Source organism: Eretmochelys imbricata, chromosome 4, assembly GCF_965152235.1.
Source record: "Eretmochelys imbricata isolate rEreImb1 chromosome 4, rEreImb1.hap1, whole genome shotgun sequence".
Lineage (NCBI taxonomy): Eukaryota > Metazoa > Chordata > Testudines > Cheloniidae > Eretmochelys > Eretmochelys imbricata.
This window is the reverse complement of record NC_135575.1, coordinates 21,386,612-21,402,395: the sequence shown is the minus strand read 5'-3', so window position 1 is coordinate 21,402,395 and position 15,784 is coordinate 21,386,612. Positions and strand designations below refer to the sequence as shown.

Sequence of the window (15,784 nt, the reverse complement as noted above, 5' to 3'; positions counted from 1 at the left end):
TTTAGTTTCTGAACAAAACCCCATCTTGCTTTGGCACTAGGCAGCATGATGCCTGCAGAGAAGGACAATTGGGCACAAACAGTTTTAAAACCAGATAAACAGAGTTTGTGCCTTTATGACTGTGTTCAACAGGACATGTGAGACATTAAAGCTCTCTCCATCAACTGACTTGCAAGAGCTTTGACAAAACTGACTTAGTAACGTGTATGGAGCTATAGTCTCTTGTCAATGCAAACATATACTTTCCTATTGGACCACTGCAGGGTTGGGTTACATTTCCTCTTTCTTTACTGAAAGGTCAAATGAACTGGGCAGAAGCCATTCTGCCTTCCTTTCATGAACGTACAGAATCTGGCAGCAAGGGCACATCTAAGACCACACCCTTTCACAGAGGGCAGATTCCACTTTATGAATCTGGGCCAATTCTATAACCCTTTAGACAGAGTAACATACATAAGTGGGGCTGGAGGTGGACTGTTGAACAAACTGCTTCTGTGACACATGATAGATTATTCCCATGGGTGGCACTGTGTAGAAGAAGCAACGCTTCCTCTTCTCAAGAAACTGAAAACAAATTCCCTTAGTCATCTCTCTAGTCAGGGATCTCAGCTTGCACACTAAGGTTAGATTTCACCCTTATATTGCTCTTAAGGGCCAAGCTTTTATTTTATGAAGGTCTGCAATTCATTAAGTAGTCCTTCAAGCAGATTTATTTTAGGCCTCAAAGCTATGATATATTCCCCCACTTTGAGTTTATTGGAATGACTCCTTTTACCCCCTTAAGGTTTGTTTTTTAAAAGCCATAATCATGGTTTAAGTGATATGAGAGCTACCGTGACAGCTTTAGCTATAATGCCTCTCGGTCTTCCATTTTTTGAAGATAACTGGACATTCATCCAAAAGTTAATACTCTCATCTAAAAAAACCTGTAGTTTGTAGTTATATTCTTCCAATCTTGTTCCCACAGTGTTCTAATTTATTAGTTAAGGAACTTTCAAATTTTTACAACCCCAGGACAAAAGATTTCAGAAGTCCAATTTACATCAAGAAAACCAGATGCCCTGAAGAGTATGATTTATGTTCCAAGGACTGTACTGAAGAAGAAAACATCAAGGTGGGGGACTGCTACCTATAAAAGAATATTCCACAAAAAGAACTGCAGCTTTCCTGGCAGAAATGTGTATTAAAAGGCAGAGACTTGGTTATTCTTCACACGTTCTATCTTGTAGCATATGTTGAGCCTGCTCTCTGTTTAAAATGCTCCATTTGACAGGTAAGCGTTGATACAACAATGTATAGGTAAGTTCTGTGCTTTGTTAGAGCTTCCTATACCAGCTCAGCATAAGGAATTTGAGGATGGGGAAGAGGAGGTGACGTACAACAAGAGAAAATTACTTACCAGTAATTCTGTTTTTGTCATAGTCTTCTCCTCTTCCCCTCGAAGGAGGGGAGTGATGGACTGTTCTATTTTGTTCCTGTTTGGTTGCTCTGGAATTTTCTGATTGAAGGAAAGGGAATGGAGCTGGGTGGGCTTTTTATACTGGATTGACTGACAATCTGCTGTTTCCTTATAGGTGGAGGTACAACAGCTCACTCCAAAGAATCTGTAGGATGGGTGTGAGGAGGGAAGGAGATCACTGAGTCACAGAGTTACCAGTCAGTAATTTTCCCTTATTCTACATAGCATTAAGGATTTCAAACATCTTGTGTGTGCTTGACTTGGACAGAAGGGTGATGTCCAGCCTCACACATGTTGCCCACGTGTTGGACCAGCACTGTAACTGTTTCCTTTTCAATCTCTTTCCCAAACAAAATGTGCCAAAGTTTTTAGAGTTTTAACTCAAGTTCTAATGGGCCTAAGAATCAAGCCTTAACTCTTAAAGTAAAACTTTGTGTACAATTCATCACAAGACAGAACGGCTGAATTGCAGAAATAAACTTCGTTAATGACACCAGATTGCTCTCTCACATTATATTTTGGTTATAAAATCGAAGTCTTCTGTTTCCATGAGAGGTACAGCATGAGTTGCAAGAGTGCAAAATTCCCCACACAACTCCACCAAATATGCCTCAATTACGTCCTGGAGTGACACCCTCCACCAACCCATGGGTGACACTACCTCCTTCTACATATTAATTCAATCCCTGGCCTTTGAGACAAACTAGGTCACCTTTAACAATAATATTTAATGTACAAAAGTAGGCAAATAAAAATTCAATTCAAATGTCAAATTCAAAGTTTTATTTTTCCTTACCCTTCCCAACACAGCCTGCAGCAATGCTGGTACAGAGTAGCTCTGTATCTGGAAGAGCTCTGATGGTGCACACTCTGTAACAAATCTGTTTGTTTCACTGTTGTATTCCACTGGACATACAAAATACTGATACTGAGCCAAAAGGTAGGCAAACTGAAAGGCAAATCAAGAGTTATGACGTATTCATTTCTTGCTAAAGTCACACTTGATAGTAGTTAAAAAGTATGTTTGTTACAAAATGGTTCCAAAGTGGATAGAACATCCCTTCTGAGATTGGTGACTCCTCAACAAGCAGGCTAAATGGACATTCAGCACATTACTAAAATATCACTAACTTTTGTTATTCTTTTTAGATCCCCTGAGGTCATGCCAGCTGATTGTTTCCTCACTACAACCAATAATGCATCAGGAGACACTGATAGTGACTCTGTGTTGTTTCTTGAAATCAAGATTTCATTTAAAGGTGAAGTGTAAAGAAAGAAACAAAGCACAACATCTACAATTATTCTGAGCTTGTGATTTTCACAAGCCTCTGTTAGAAGTTATACACATTAACTACAATCTACAGTTATTTTATTTCATGCATACCATAAATTTAAGCTAGCTGTCTATATCAAGAAAGATGGCATTTTAAACATCAAACAAGTGTAATTCACTGTCATTTTACGGAGTGTGAAGAAGGCCGTTAATAGATTTCAATTACAAAATAAGTGTATACTTATTCGCACCAGAACTATAACATTTATAATGGATACAAACTCTAACAAGAATAGGAAGTATGTAATCTGGCAGATATAGTTAGTACAAAAAAGTTTAGCTTTTCCTCAACTGTTTCCTGTCGTTAGAAAATGATATATGCTTTGCATTACTTATCAGTGAAATGAATTCTCTAGATAACAAGAGATCACTACTTCTATATACCATAATAGCAGACTGACAACTACAACAATCCTGTTGTCAAATTTAAGAATCACATGTCAAATGATGAAACTAGAAAAGGAAAATCCTGCAGCTACTTACAATAAATCCAAATGCAACAGTGGAAAAGAAACCTCCAATGAACCCTTCCCAGGTCTTTTTAGGAGACAGCTAATCACAAAAAGAGAAGGAGTTGATATAATCAATTAACAATTTATATCATGATACTTTTGCTGCACAACAAATTAAACGCTCAGGGCTTGGTTTTCAAAGTATACATGCACTACTGAGTGCAGACATTTCCATGCAAATACCTACACGTATGCCCACATAGACAGTTAAGTGAACAAGCACATCACAGAGTGACTTCTACATAAGGCTGCCCAGCACTGAACCGATTTTCAGTCACTTACAATTTTGACAAAAATTAAACCATTTGGGCTGAAATTTTCCATGCCAGATGTTTGCCTCAGGCTGAATTTTTTTTCATTTTTGGTAAGCTTCAGCTAAATAGTTCATCCATTTCCAAGAACAAGACAGACAGTACGTGCCCTTTCAAGCAAAGAAAGATCAGCTGGGAAGACAAAAGAAGGCTTCTCATTGACTGCTATCCCAGCTAACTGGAATATGAGGAACTACCTTATCTGCCCTGCACCAATAGAACAATGACCTAAAGCTACACATTTGGGTCATGTGATTCAAGCACACAACCCCTCAAGTGGATTGCATCAAGATAGTTACATAAAGCTCTACTGAGATCTAACAGCTCAGCTCCTTAACACAAGGAGAAACCTTGAGGAAGACCGACAAAGAAGGTTTGTCATTTTCTAACTATCAGTTCCTTTCCATCAGCCCTAGCTGAGCAGGTTTAATTATAATGATAAAAACCCAAGCTCATGAGGAGCTTGAGCTAAGATTGCTAAATGCAAAATATTATATTCAAAAAGCAATGGTTTCATCTAATGAAATCACCACTTCCCTAAAGAAAAGAGCTCCTGCAAACTTAGTTCCATAAGAATGCCACCAATCACAATTTGGGGAACCCAACTATTGACTAAAAAACAAAACAAACCCTGAAGAATAAAGAACTAGAGAACACGAAAAGCTTTTTTGGCAAGTGAGTAAAATACCAAAGATCTATTACCAAGAGAAAAAAATGTGTTTATGTTTGTGAAGATCTTGAACAGACTGCTATTTGTTTTCCAGAGCTAGCAAATATTGGAGAAGTGGACTGTCGAAAAAAAAAATTTCATGGCTTAATTTTACCCAGTAACTGTTCTAATGAGTGGCCTGCATGGAAAGAAAGTAATGTAATTAGAAATAATATCAGTGAAGACTTCCGCTGGTTTGTGGAGCATAAATATTAGATTTTCTGGACTGCTAATCGCATAAATCTCTCTCATCATATTATGTTAACTGTAACACAGAGTATGGAAATTCAGGGACATAGGATTTACCCTGTTTAAATGGCAAATTGTCCAATATACTTTACAATGCCCTGGTCAGTGGCCTATATTTGATGATTTAGGGAAGTCCAAAGAGAGTCATAAAAGTTTATTTTGCAGGAAACCACGTCAAAAAGTTACAGGGAAACCCATCCCTGTCTGACCCCAATAGGCAGCACCTTTGCCACAAAGCACAAAAGGTTTGAATTTCCCACATTGCCATTAATTTGAATAAATTTGCTCTCTTAATGTAGCTGTATTAAGCAGCTTACAAAAAAATTTATATTCATAATTCTGAACCCAGCAGCTTTTCAAGCTATTAACTTTGCACCACCACTACAACTAGTGAAAACACAGATCAATACTTCCTGTAGGGTCTTGCAAGTACAATCACAAGTAGGAGGTCCTTCAGATAGAGCTTTGAACCCCTCCTAAAGCTACAAAGCAGAGACCAGATGAAGAACGAGTATCTATGCAACCAAGTTCGAATTTAACGATATCCACAAGAAAAGTGAAAGCTACTTACCTGTAACTGGAGGTTCCTCAAGATGTACAGTCCCTAGCTGTGTTCCACATGTGGACAGGCATGAGCACCATGTGCCTGAGTCAAGATTTTCAATAAGTAGCATCTGTTGGTGTGCAGATGCACGGTTACTCCCCTTGTGCTCTGAATCGAAGTTATAAAGGGCAGTGCACACCAATGCCTCTCCAGTTCCTTCTCTTAACACAAATCTGGTCATGATCCACAGCAGAGGGGACAAAGAATGGGTAGTAGAATACAGATAGGGAACACGCATCTTGAAGAACAAGAACCTTCAGTTACAGGTAAGTAACCTCCACTTCTTCGAGTGATGGTGCCTATGTGCATTCCACACAAGGGAGATTAGAAAGCAGTGGTCAAACAGGAGGTGAGCGTGAGGACGCAGATAGCATGGATGTCTGTAATAGTGCTGTTTCCTACCACTGAATCTGCAGTACAGATCTGGACCAATGCATAATGTTTTGTAAAGGTATAGATAAAGCGCCAGGTAGTCACCCTTATATATATTATAGTAGAAGTAAGTTTTGTAGAGATGCTGTAGAGACTGCTTGCGCTCTAGTGGAGGAGGCTCAGACGCCCTAGAACAGGGGGCGGGGAAGAGATACAAGCTAGTTGGTAACAAAGGGTGATGCAGCCTGAGATCCATTTGCAGAGTCTCTGCGCAATTCATGCTTGACCCCTTGATTACTCTGCTGAGGAGATATATAGTCTAGGTGTTTTCCTAGTTGCTTTTCTTCTCTGCAAATAGAACTCCATCACCCGTCGACATTAAGACAGTGGAGCCTTCTCTCCGCGCCAGAAGCATGATGTTTTGGAAAAAAATACCAGTAAGTGGATGATTTGATTTATGTGAAACTCAGAAAATCAGATGGTTTTTAACCATCAGAGGAGTGAAGTTCTGGAACAGCCTTCCAAGGGGAGCAGTGGGCAGAAAAGACATATCTGGCTTCAAGACTAAGCTTGATAAGTTTATGGAGGTGATGGGATAGCCTCATTTTGGCAATGAATTGATCTTTGACTATTAGTGGTAAATATGCCCAATGGACTGTGATGGGATATTAGATGGGGTGGGATCTGAGTTATTACGGAGAATTCTTTCCTGGGTGTCTGGCTGGTAAGTCTTGCCCACATTCTCAGGGTTTAGCTGATCGCCATATTTAGGGTTGGGAAGGAATTTTCCTCCAGGGCAGACTGGCAGAGGCCCTGGGGGGTTCCCCTTCCTCTGCGGCATGAGTCACTTGCCGGAGGATTCTTTGCACCTTAAAGTCTTTAAGCCATGATTTGAGGACTTCCCTAGCTCAGACATAGGTTAGGGGTTTATTACACGAGTGGGTGGGTGAGATTCTGTGACCTGCGTTGTGCAGGTCAGACTAGACGATCACGATGGTCCCTTCTGACCTTAAAGTCTATGAGAAATTACTAAAGGGATGAATTTTGGGTAGAGGCAAAGAGAGACCTTCTCTTTATAAAAAAGTGGTATGCGGCGGATCTGCCATGAGTGCTCCCAACTTGCTCACCCTTCTGGCTGATGTGATGGTGACTTTGAAGGCAACTTTCATTGAGAGGTGGGACATGGAACAGGGGGCTATTCATTCAAAAGGAAATCTAGTAAGGACTGAAAGGACAACATTAAGATCCAATTGTGGTGTTGGTTTTCTGTTGTTGGATGAGTGAAGTTAGTATGGCCCTCAACTGGAGAACGAAAGGCAGTGATTGCTGCAAGATGGACCCGTACACAGCGGATGGATATGCCCAATGTCTTAAGGGTGAACTAATGTCTAAAACGACAGGAATCCCAATGGCTTTTGGAGATAACTGATGCTGTTGTGACCAAGAGGAGAAACATTTCCATTTGGCCAAATAGTATCTCCTGATACAATCCTTCCTGCTTTGGAAGAGAATGGATTGAACCGCCTCCAAACATGAACACTCTACATCTGATGCCCATCCAAATACCAGGCCCTGAGTAACAGAGGGCTCGGGTTGGGCTGACTGGTTACACCATTGTGTTGCATCAGTAGATCTGGAAATGGCTGGATGCTAATGGGAGGAAGAGTTGAGATCTTCAAGAGGTTCAAAAAGCAATACAGTCTCGGCCAGTTGGGCACAATGAGGAGAATCCAAGCCTGCAAATTTTTCACAGAACTCGTGGTATTAGTGGGATGAGAGAAAAGGCAAATCTGAGGTGGTCCATCCAAGATAGCAGAAAGGTGTTGCTTTTTGAGCCTAGCCCAGAGATGCTCTGAAGCAGTACAGCGGTATTCTTCTCGTTTGCCTGTGAGGCAATGAGGTTCCAAGATGGCACTCCCCACAGGGTGGAGCTGTCATTCTGGACAAAACTGTGAATCTCCCATTTGTGATCTATGGAAAAAGCCTACATCTGGCCACAGTATGGACTACATTTTAAAGAAGCATAACAGCTATAAATTAAAATGAGTACTCAGTTTGGCAAAATACTAGAGAAATTTTATTCCACAAATAAATGTGTGTGTGAAAACCAAGGTTAGATTGTTGCAAGTCTGCTATTCAGGACAGTTATATCTACTTATTTACAATAAATTAAAAAGATCCTACAAGTAGAGAATTGTGTATGTTAATACCTTAATTAATGGAGTTCTCCCAAAGAAGAATCCAAAAATGTAAGCAGTAATATCATTGCAGATAACACTTGAGATTGGCACCAGAAACCTAAGGAATAAAACAGAAACATTTCAGGGGGTGGGGGGGGGAAAATGACCTAAAACTGAAAGACGACATAGAATATTCATTGTATAAGGCAAAAATTGTAGTATTCTCTTGCTTTATTCAGCAAGCACAGACAACATGTAATAAGCTTCTAGTTAAGCCAACCTACTTGGTTTTGCAAATTCCGTAAGTTTAGCTACACCTATTTTAGCTTCTATTCAACAACGCAACAAGACCTACCGAAGTGTTTAGATATAACACCTTTGCCTTGAATACTGAATTTGCACATCAACTGGAGGACTTTTGTATCATAACAAATTTGAATATCAGTACTACAGGTAAAAAACAGAAAGAAACAGGAACAGCGTCACAAGATAATGACACGATCACACCAAGCCAAGCAACTTCCTTATTAAAAAAAAAAAAATCTAAGGACAACTATAATTTTTTTTTAAAAAGGTCTCCTTTCTGTTCCCATAACAATACAATACTTGTAATAGATTATGGCAGATGCTATATTCTACATTCTCCAGTGAGTTCTCTCCCTACTTTCTCCTCTAGGTCTATTAGTCTTCCTTTTCTCCTTTTGAAAGTTAAAATACAGGCTGACACAATAGTGGGCACTTCTGCAAACAGACATAAAACACGACTATTTCAGTAGTAACTGGAACTCAACAACAAAAGCTGTAATAGGGTAGAGAAGGAATCAGGCTAAACTTTGACAGAATCACTTAATTATAAGTAATAGGCTTACTAGGAAAAATCATAGAAATGTAGAGCTTCAAGGGACCTCAAGAGATCATTTAGCCCAGCCTCCTGCACTGAGGCAGAACCAAGTTTTCCTTGATCACCTCTAAGAGGCATCTGTCTAACCTGTTCTTGAAGGTGGGGATTTCACAACCTCCCTTAGAAGCACTGGAATAGGTTTTCTAGGGAGGCTGTGGAATATCCCCAAACACTGGTTCATACAGGAACTTTTAAAACTTGTTAAGGGATTTGTTAAGCAAGTGCACTCAAAGTTGGGATTTTTTGTTGTATTATTTTCCAACTGCATCTTTCATCTGAAACAGTCCCACAATTACTGCAATTTTGTGCATACTGTGAAAGTAAAAAGCAATTCATGCAAGGCAGTGCACTCTGAAGACCACAGACGAGCTCCTGCGTGCTTGCTTAATCTTTTACAGCTGAAGATGTAGCCCAAAATTCAATCTGTGTTCAGCAGAGTGAAAGGATTTTTAGTCAGCAATTTAGTTTTGCAGTAGTAAAGTTTAAGTATATCATTACAGTTTAACACCAGCCCAGAAGTGAGTAGGGATTTATTTGATGGCCCAACCATTTAAACAGAAGTATTTTGTTTAAACATTATGTTTAAAAATTATGTTTAAAATTTAAACAGAAGTATTTTGACTCTTGATAATTGCAACTATTTATATATGAAATTAAGAAGAACTTATATTGTCTGAAAAAGCACAAAAGCATCATTTACTATAAAGCTTGGCTTGTTCACATGACCACTGCGTACCAAAAACTGGAAATACTTTTTGGTTATTTTAGCTCAACTTCATGTACAAGCAAAACAAAGTCTGACAAGTAATACAAGATAAGCTTGTTTGTGTGCTAAAGTTATCCTTGCTGGACACTTAACAATTCACTATTTTTACTGAAAATCATTCTGGCACCATTATCAAAGAAGATTGGGAATAAAGGATTGCTTCAGAAGGGCTGTCTATTTATAAGGATTATATACATTATTTGGGCCAAGACTTTCAAAATTTGGTGCCTGAAGTTAGGCTTCTAGGTAAGTGGCCTATTTACAGCAGTGCTAAGCAACCAGCAGCTCCCAATTAGTTCAATGAGAGCTGCTGGGTCCTCATAATTTTGAAACTCAAAACACATTTACTTTAGCTCTCAGTTCAGCAACTTACTTAACCATGCGCCTAACATGCAAATAATACCATCTCTAGTCAACAAATTATTTAAGCATGTGCTCAACTTTAAAGACAAGTCCCAATGACTTCAGTAGGACTTGAGCATATGCTTAAGTGCTTTGCTGAATCGGGATGGGATTACTCGTGTGCTTAAATATCTTGCTGATGGGGCCATAGGCACCAAAATGTGGATTTAGGACCCTAAATTGGGATATCCATTTTTTAAAAATCTTTATCTTGGCCTCTAGCAGACATATTTTTCTCTGGGTCAAGATTTTGCACAAAGCTACAGGACTGTAAAACCAGAGCAAATTTATTAATTTCACTGGAGATACTCCTGGACTTACAGTGTAAGAGGCCCTCAGATTTGCAAGAAAAATGTAGCCTACAAAAGAGTCTGGTCCTCTACTAATTTCTGATATTTTAAAATGTTATAAAAAGTAGTCCTTACTAGACTTCTGCCAATAAAACTGTAAAATGAACTACATTCTACTAGTAGATAGATGAAGATATCTGATAGTGCTTTTACAAGATTTAAGGTACACGAATTGAAATACATACATATACAATAAAGTTACAAGTCTGCTTATTACAGTCCCCTTACCAGATCATGCCTTCAAACAGATTTTGGATGACAAGATGAGACTGAGTTACAGTGATCAGCAAAGTAACATGAGTCCATGCGAACTGTTAACAGTGCAACAACATAACATTAGTGAAAACACAGATCAATACACATAGTTAAAGACCGAATTTCAGCTAAAGTAGCTGCATAGGAGCTCAAAGGAAAGACCAGGCTGAGTGACAATGCAAGAGATGTATGCACACAATGTATAATAATTTAAATTAATTTCTGAAACACAGCAATCACAATCATGGAAAGCCTCTTGAAATTTATCTACAACATGCACCTAGAATTTTGCATCCTGTAGTTTAAACACTTGATTTATAGAAACATGAAATGGCCATACTGGGTCAGACCAATGGTCCATCTAGCCCAGTATCCTGTCTTCCAACAGTGGCCAATGCCAGATGCTTCAGAGGCAGGAAACATGGCAATTATTAAGTGATCCATCCCCTTATGTCCAATCCCAGCATCTGGCAGTCAGAGGTTTAGGGACACTCAGAGAATTGGGTTGTGTCCCTGATTATCTTGGCTAACAGCCATTGATGGACCTGTCCTCCATGAACTCATCTAATTCTTTTTTTGAACCCAGTTATACTTTTGGCCTTCACAACATCCCCTGGCAACGAGTTCCACAGTTCACTGTGCGTTGTGTGAAGTATTTCCTATTCATTTCATTGGGTGACTCCTAGTTTTTGTATTACGTGAAGGGGTAAATAACACTTCCCTATTCACTTTCTCCACACCAGCCATAATTTTATATACCTCTATCCCAACCCCCACTTAGCTGTCTCTCTTCAAATTGACCAGCCCCAGACTTTTTAATCTATCCTTGTATGGAAGCTGTTCTACACCCCTAACCATCTTTGCTGCCCTTCTCTGTACCTTTCCAATTCCAATATATCTTTTTTGAGCTGGGGCAACTAGAACTGCACACAGTATTCAAGGTGTAGGCGTACCATAGATTTATATAGTGGCATTATGGTATTTCCTATCTTATTATCTATCACCTTCCTAATGCTTCCTAGCATTATACACCTCTACCCCAATATACCGTGACTCGGTATAACACGAATTCGGATATAACACGGTAAAGCAGCGCTCCGGGGGAGCAGGGCTGCGCGCTCCAGTGGATCAAAGCAAGTTCGATATAACGCGGTTTCACCTATAACGCAGTAAGATTTTTTGGCTCCCGAGGACAGCGTTATATTGCAGTAGAGATGTATTAGCTTTTTGACCACCACTGCACACTGAATAATGTTTTCAGAGAACTATCCACAATAGACTCTAAAATCTCATTCTTGAACGGTAAAAGTAATCTAGAACCCATCATTTTATATGTATAGTTATGATTATTTTTTCCCATGTGCACTAGTTTGCACATATCAGCACTAAATTTCACCAGCCATTTTGTTGTCCATTCACCCACTTTTATGAGATCCCTATGGACTTAACTAGTGAGTAATTTTGTATCATCTGCAAACTTTGCCAGCTCACTATTCATCCCCTTTTCCAGATCATTTATGAATATGTTAAACAGCACTAGCCCCAGTAAAGATCCTTTGGGAATCCCGCTATCTACCACTCTCCATTATGAAAACTCACCATTTATTCCAACCGTTTGTTTCCTATCTTTTAACCAATTATTGATCCATGAGAGGATCTTCCTTCTTATCCCATGACAGCTTACTATACTGTAGAGCCTTTGGTGGGGGACCTTGTCAAGGTTTTCTGAAAGTTTAAGTACATTATATCAACTGAATCACCCTTGCCCACATGCTTGTTGACACCCTCAAAGAATTCTGATAGATTGATGAGGCATGATTTCCCTTTATAAAAGCCATATTGACTCTTCCTCACTATATTGTCTTTATCCTCTGAGATAATTCTGTTCTTTACTATCGTTTCAACCTGTCTGCCTAGTAACTGAAGTTAGGCTTACAAGCGTTTAATTGCCAGGATTGTCTCTGGAGTCTTTTTTTAAAACTCAGCGATACATGAACTACCCTCCAGCCATCTGGCAGAGAGGCTGATTTAAGCAATAGAGTACATTCCACAGTTCGTAGTTTTGCAATTTCATATTTGAGTTCCTTCAAAACTCTTCGGTGAATACTATCTGGTCCTGGTGACTTATTACTGTTTAATCTAGCAATTTCTTCCACAACCTCCTCTACTGACCCCTCAGTCTTGGACAGTTCCGCAAGATTTGTCACCTAAAAAGAAAGGCTTAGGTATGGGAATCTCCCTCACATCCTCTGCAGTGGTACAAATATTTCATTTAGTTTCTCTGCAATGGCCTAGTCTTCCTTGAGTGCTCCTTTAGCACCTTAATTGTCCAGTGGCTCCACTGATTGTTTGACAGGCTTCCTGCTTCTGATTTATTTTATTAAAAATGTGCTGTCAGTTTTCGGGTCTTTTGCTAGTTGCTCTTCAAATTCTTTTTTGTCTGCCTGATTATACTTTTACCCTTGACTTTCCAGGGTTTATGAACATTTCCATTTTCTTCACTAGGATTTGACTTCCAGTTTTTAAAGAACGCTTTTTCGCCTCCAAGCACTTCGTTTACCCAGTTGTTTACCCATGGTGGCATTTTTTGGTTCCCCGCCCCCCCCTTTTTTTAAAGTGGGGTATGCATTTAGTTTGAGCCTTTATTATGGTGTTTTAAAGTAACTTCCATGCAGTTTGCAGGCATTTCACTCTTCTGGCTGTTTCTCTTAATTTCCATTTAACTAGCTTCCTCATTTTTGTATAATTCCCTTATTTGAAGTAAAATGCTACCGTGGTGGGTTTATCTGACATTTTATCCCCCTACAAGGATGTTAAATTTAATTACATCCTGGTCACTATTACCGAGCGGCTCAGTTATATTCACCTCTTGGACCAGATCCTACATTCCATGTAGGATTAACTCAAAAACTGCCTCACCTCTTGTAGGTTCCAGGACTGGCTATTTCATTTAACGTGTCCACAAATTTCATTGCTGCATCCCCTTCCCAGTCACTAGGAGGACAGTTGAAATAGCCCATTATTGTTGTATATTCTGCCTTTGTAAGCCTCTTTAATCTCCTTGGGCACTTCACAAACACCATCACCATCCTGGCCAGGTGGCTGGTAATATATTTCTACTCTTATTATTCAAACATGGAATTTCTATCCAGAGATATTCTATGGATCTACTTAATGTACTGTCCGCACTATGGTTGGGGGACTTTTGTTATGATTTATGTATATAGGACTTTTGTAATTAACCCTGAAAGGGTTACATATACTTCAGGACTATTTCTGGGGTCTCTGAAGGGAAAACTGAGGCATCCATGCTTGTCATACCATGGCCTGGCACCAGAGGGCACCCAGGTGAGGCTGCCCTATGACATGCACTTAGTAGAATTTGGAAGTTGAGAGCAATTATCTCATACAGCACAGGTTATAGCAATACCTAAGTATGAAAAATGTCCACATTTCTATTTGCAACTAGGTACACATATTTTAACGTGAATGAAAAAAAAGAATGATGATACGGTGATATTCTGTATATACATATAATAAACAATTAAGGATTACAACATAACAATGGTAATGAAGAGTTAGCGCAGAGGTTCTCAAACTTTTACATTGCTGATCCCTTTCACACAGCAAGCCTCTTAGTGCAAGCCCCCCTTATAAAATTAAACACACATTTTTTATGTTTAAACACTATTATAAATGCTGGAGGAGAAGCAGTATTTAGGGGTGGAGGCTGACAGCTGATGACCCCATTTAATAACCTCACGACCCCCTGTTTGAGAACCCCTGAGTTAGAGGAAGTATCATGTTACATAGATATGGAAGTCTCAAGACAAAATGTCAGCCCTCTTATTACAGACTACTGAAACTAGGTTTCTAAAGCTAGGACTAGTAAGAATGAGAAATGTGTTACTTTTTAGAGTATAATGTCATTTTGTTAAGCACACTGTAATTCATCTCCTCTAGTATATTATATTAGCATGTGTTTTGTAGCATTAGTACACATGCTCCTACCACACACAGATTTCAAGACAAGTTTACTGAAAGCAGCTGCTTTAAAGTTTTATTTATTGAAAAGGCTTAATTAGAGTTCATCATTGGTCAGGGCTGACCAACTAAGACTTTTAAAAGGTTATGCACTGCAGACACCCGGGACTAACAGGCTATTCAACTTTTAAAAACAGGTATTTTTGTGGGGACTTTCTTCAGTTTCCCTACTAGATGCTATTTCCTATTCTTTTGTGAGAGTGACCATGGTACCTCTTTAAAGGGCTCAACATTTGTGTGATTGAGCAAGCAAGTGTGTGTTTTGGGGTGAGCGATGGTGGGGTCTTTCAAAGTGACTGGAAGCTTTGGAAAATATAATCTGTGGGTGTGATAGACATCTAAATTACAGCACTCAAGTAATAATCATACCCAAGAACTATGATCTCTTCCCCCTTTGGTATCCAGTAAAATTTTTATTACTCTCCAGTTGTGTTATCAGAATACAGCCCAAGAGCAAATATTCCCCCCTCTAATTAAGATTGCTCCTGCCCACAGACAAATGCTACACTCCTCATTCCATACATGTCCAATTCCATTCTATTCAGGTTCTTAAACAGCCCTCACCACCAAAGCATCTGAACACTTTACAGAAGGGCATAAGCGATATGACTATCATTTGTCACATGTTGTTCTTTCTTCCTTCCTCTTCCTAGTGGAAAGCAGTGTGAAATTATATGTATTCTTGAAGGAGTGCACTTTGCACTTAGAATGAAAAGTGGTGAGGTTTGTGATGCTTCTTTGATCCTGTGGGAATTTATTCCCCATTCTGGGACCGTCCCTAGAGAAAGCTCTGTTTCCTGTACAGATGAGCTTTACCCTTGCAGAAGACAGTTCTATTGTGCCAGAGGATCAGAGTTGCTAACCACAGTCCCAGAACTTTTTGTAATTGCAGAAAAGAAAAGGACAGGCTTTTATAAGCTTCCCTGTCTAACAGAGATGGAAATTAGATTATTTTCAAGAATGGTTTAACAGCTCTGTGGGGATTGTGTGATTTTGTTTTTAAAACCAGCCTTTTGGATATTGTTTATTGTGTGGAAGTCTCAGATACTCAGTGTAGGGGAATCAGAGGTGGAAATAAGAACACTGTCAATCACTTAAAAAAGAAATGGAACCAATCTAGTGTGGCAGAGCATACCCCCAGCTCGCCTTTAATTATCACAATAACCACCTTCCAGCCAATGACTTGAGCTAAGCTTCCCTCAAAGCACCACTACCCTTTGACCAGACCAGAGAGGCTTCTGGAGTTGCATGAATCGCCTTCCATTATAATCCAAATATCTCGCAGTCTAGGAAGCCAAGAATAAAAGTGTACTACTTCCATGTTTTAATTGGTAACC

The 15,784-nt window shown here is 39.4% G+C and overlaps 1 protein-coding gene across 1 annotated transcript in view; it reads right to left on the bottom strand.

The window, feature by feature from the left end:
* Positions 1-15,784, bottom strand: part of CDS1 (CDP-diacylglycerol synthase 1) — a 38,204-nt gene that overhangs the window by 5,261 nt on the left and 17,159 nt on the right. The window contains exons 7-10 of the mRNA XM_077814753.1: positions 10,377-10,459; positions 7,760-7,847; positions 3,276-3,344; positions 2,256-2,408 (exon numbers count right to left, since the gene is read on the bottom strand). Of these exons, the coding sequence (XP_077670879.1) occupies positions 2,256-2,408; positions 3,276-3,344; positions 7,760-7,847; positions 10,377-10,459 (393 nt within the window). The remainder of the gene's footprint in view (positions 1-2,255; positions 2,409-3,275; positions 3,345-7,759; positions 7,848-10,376; positions 10,460-15,784) is intronic.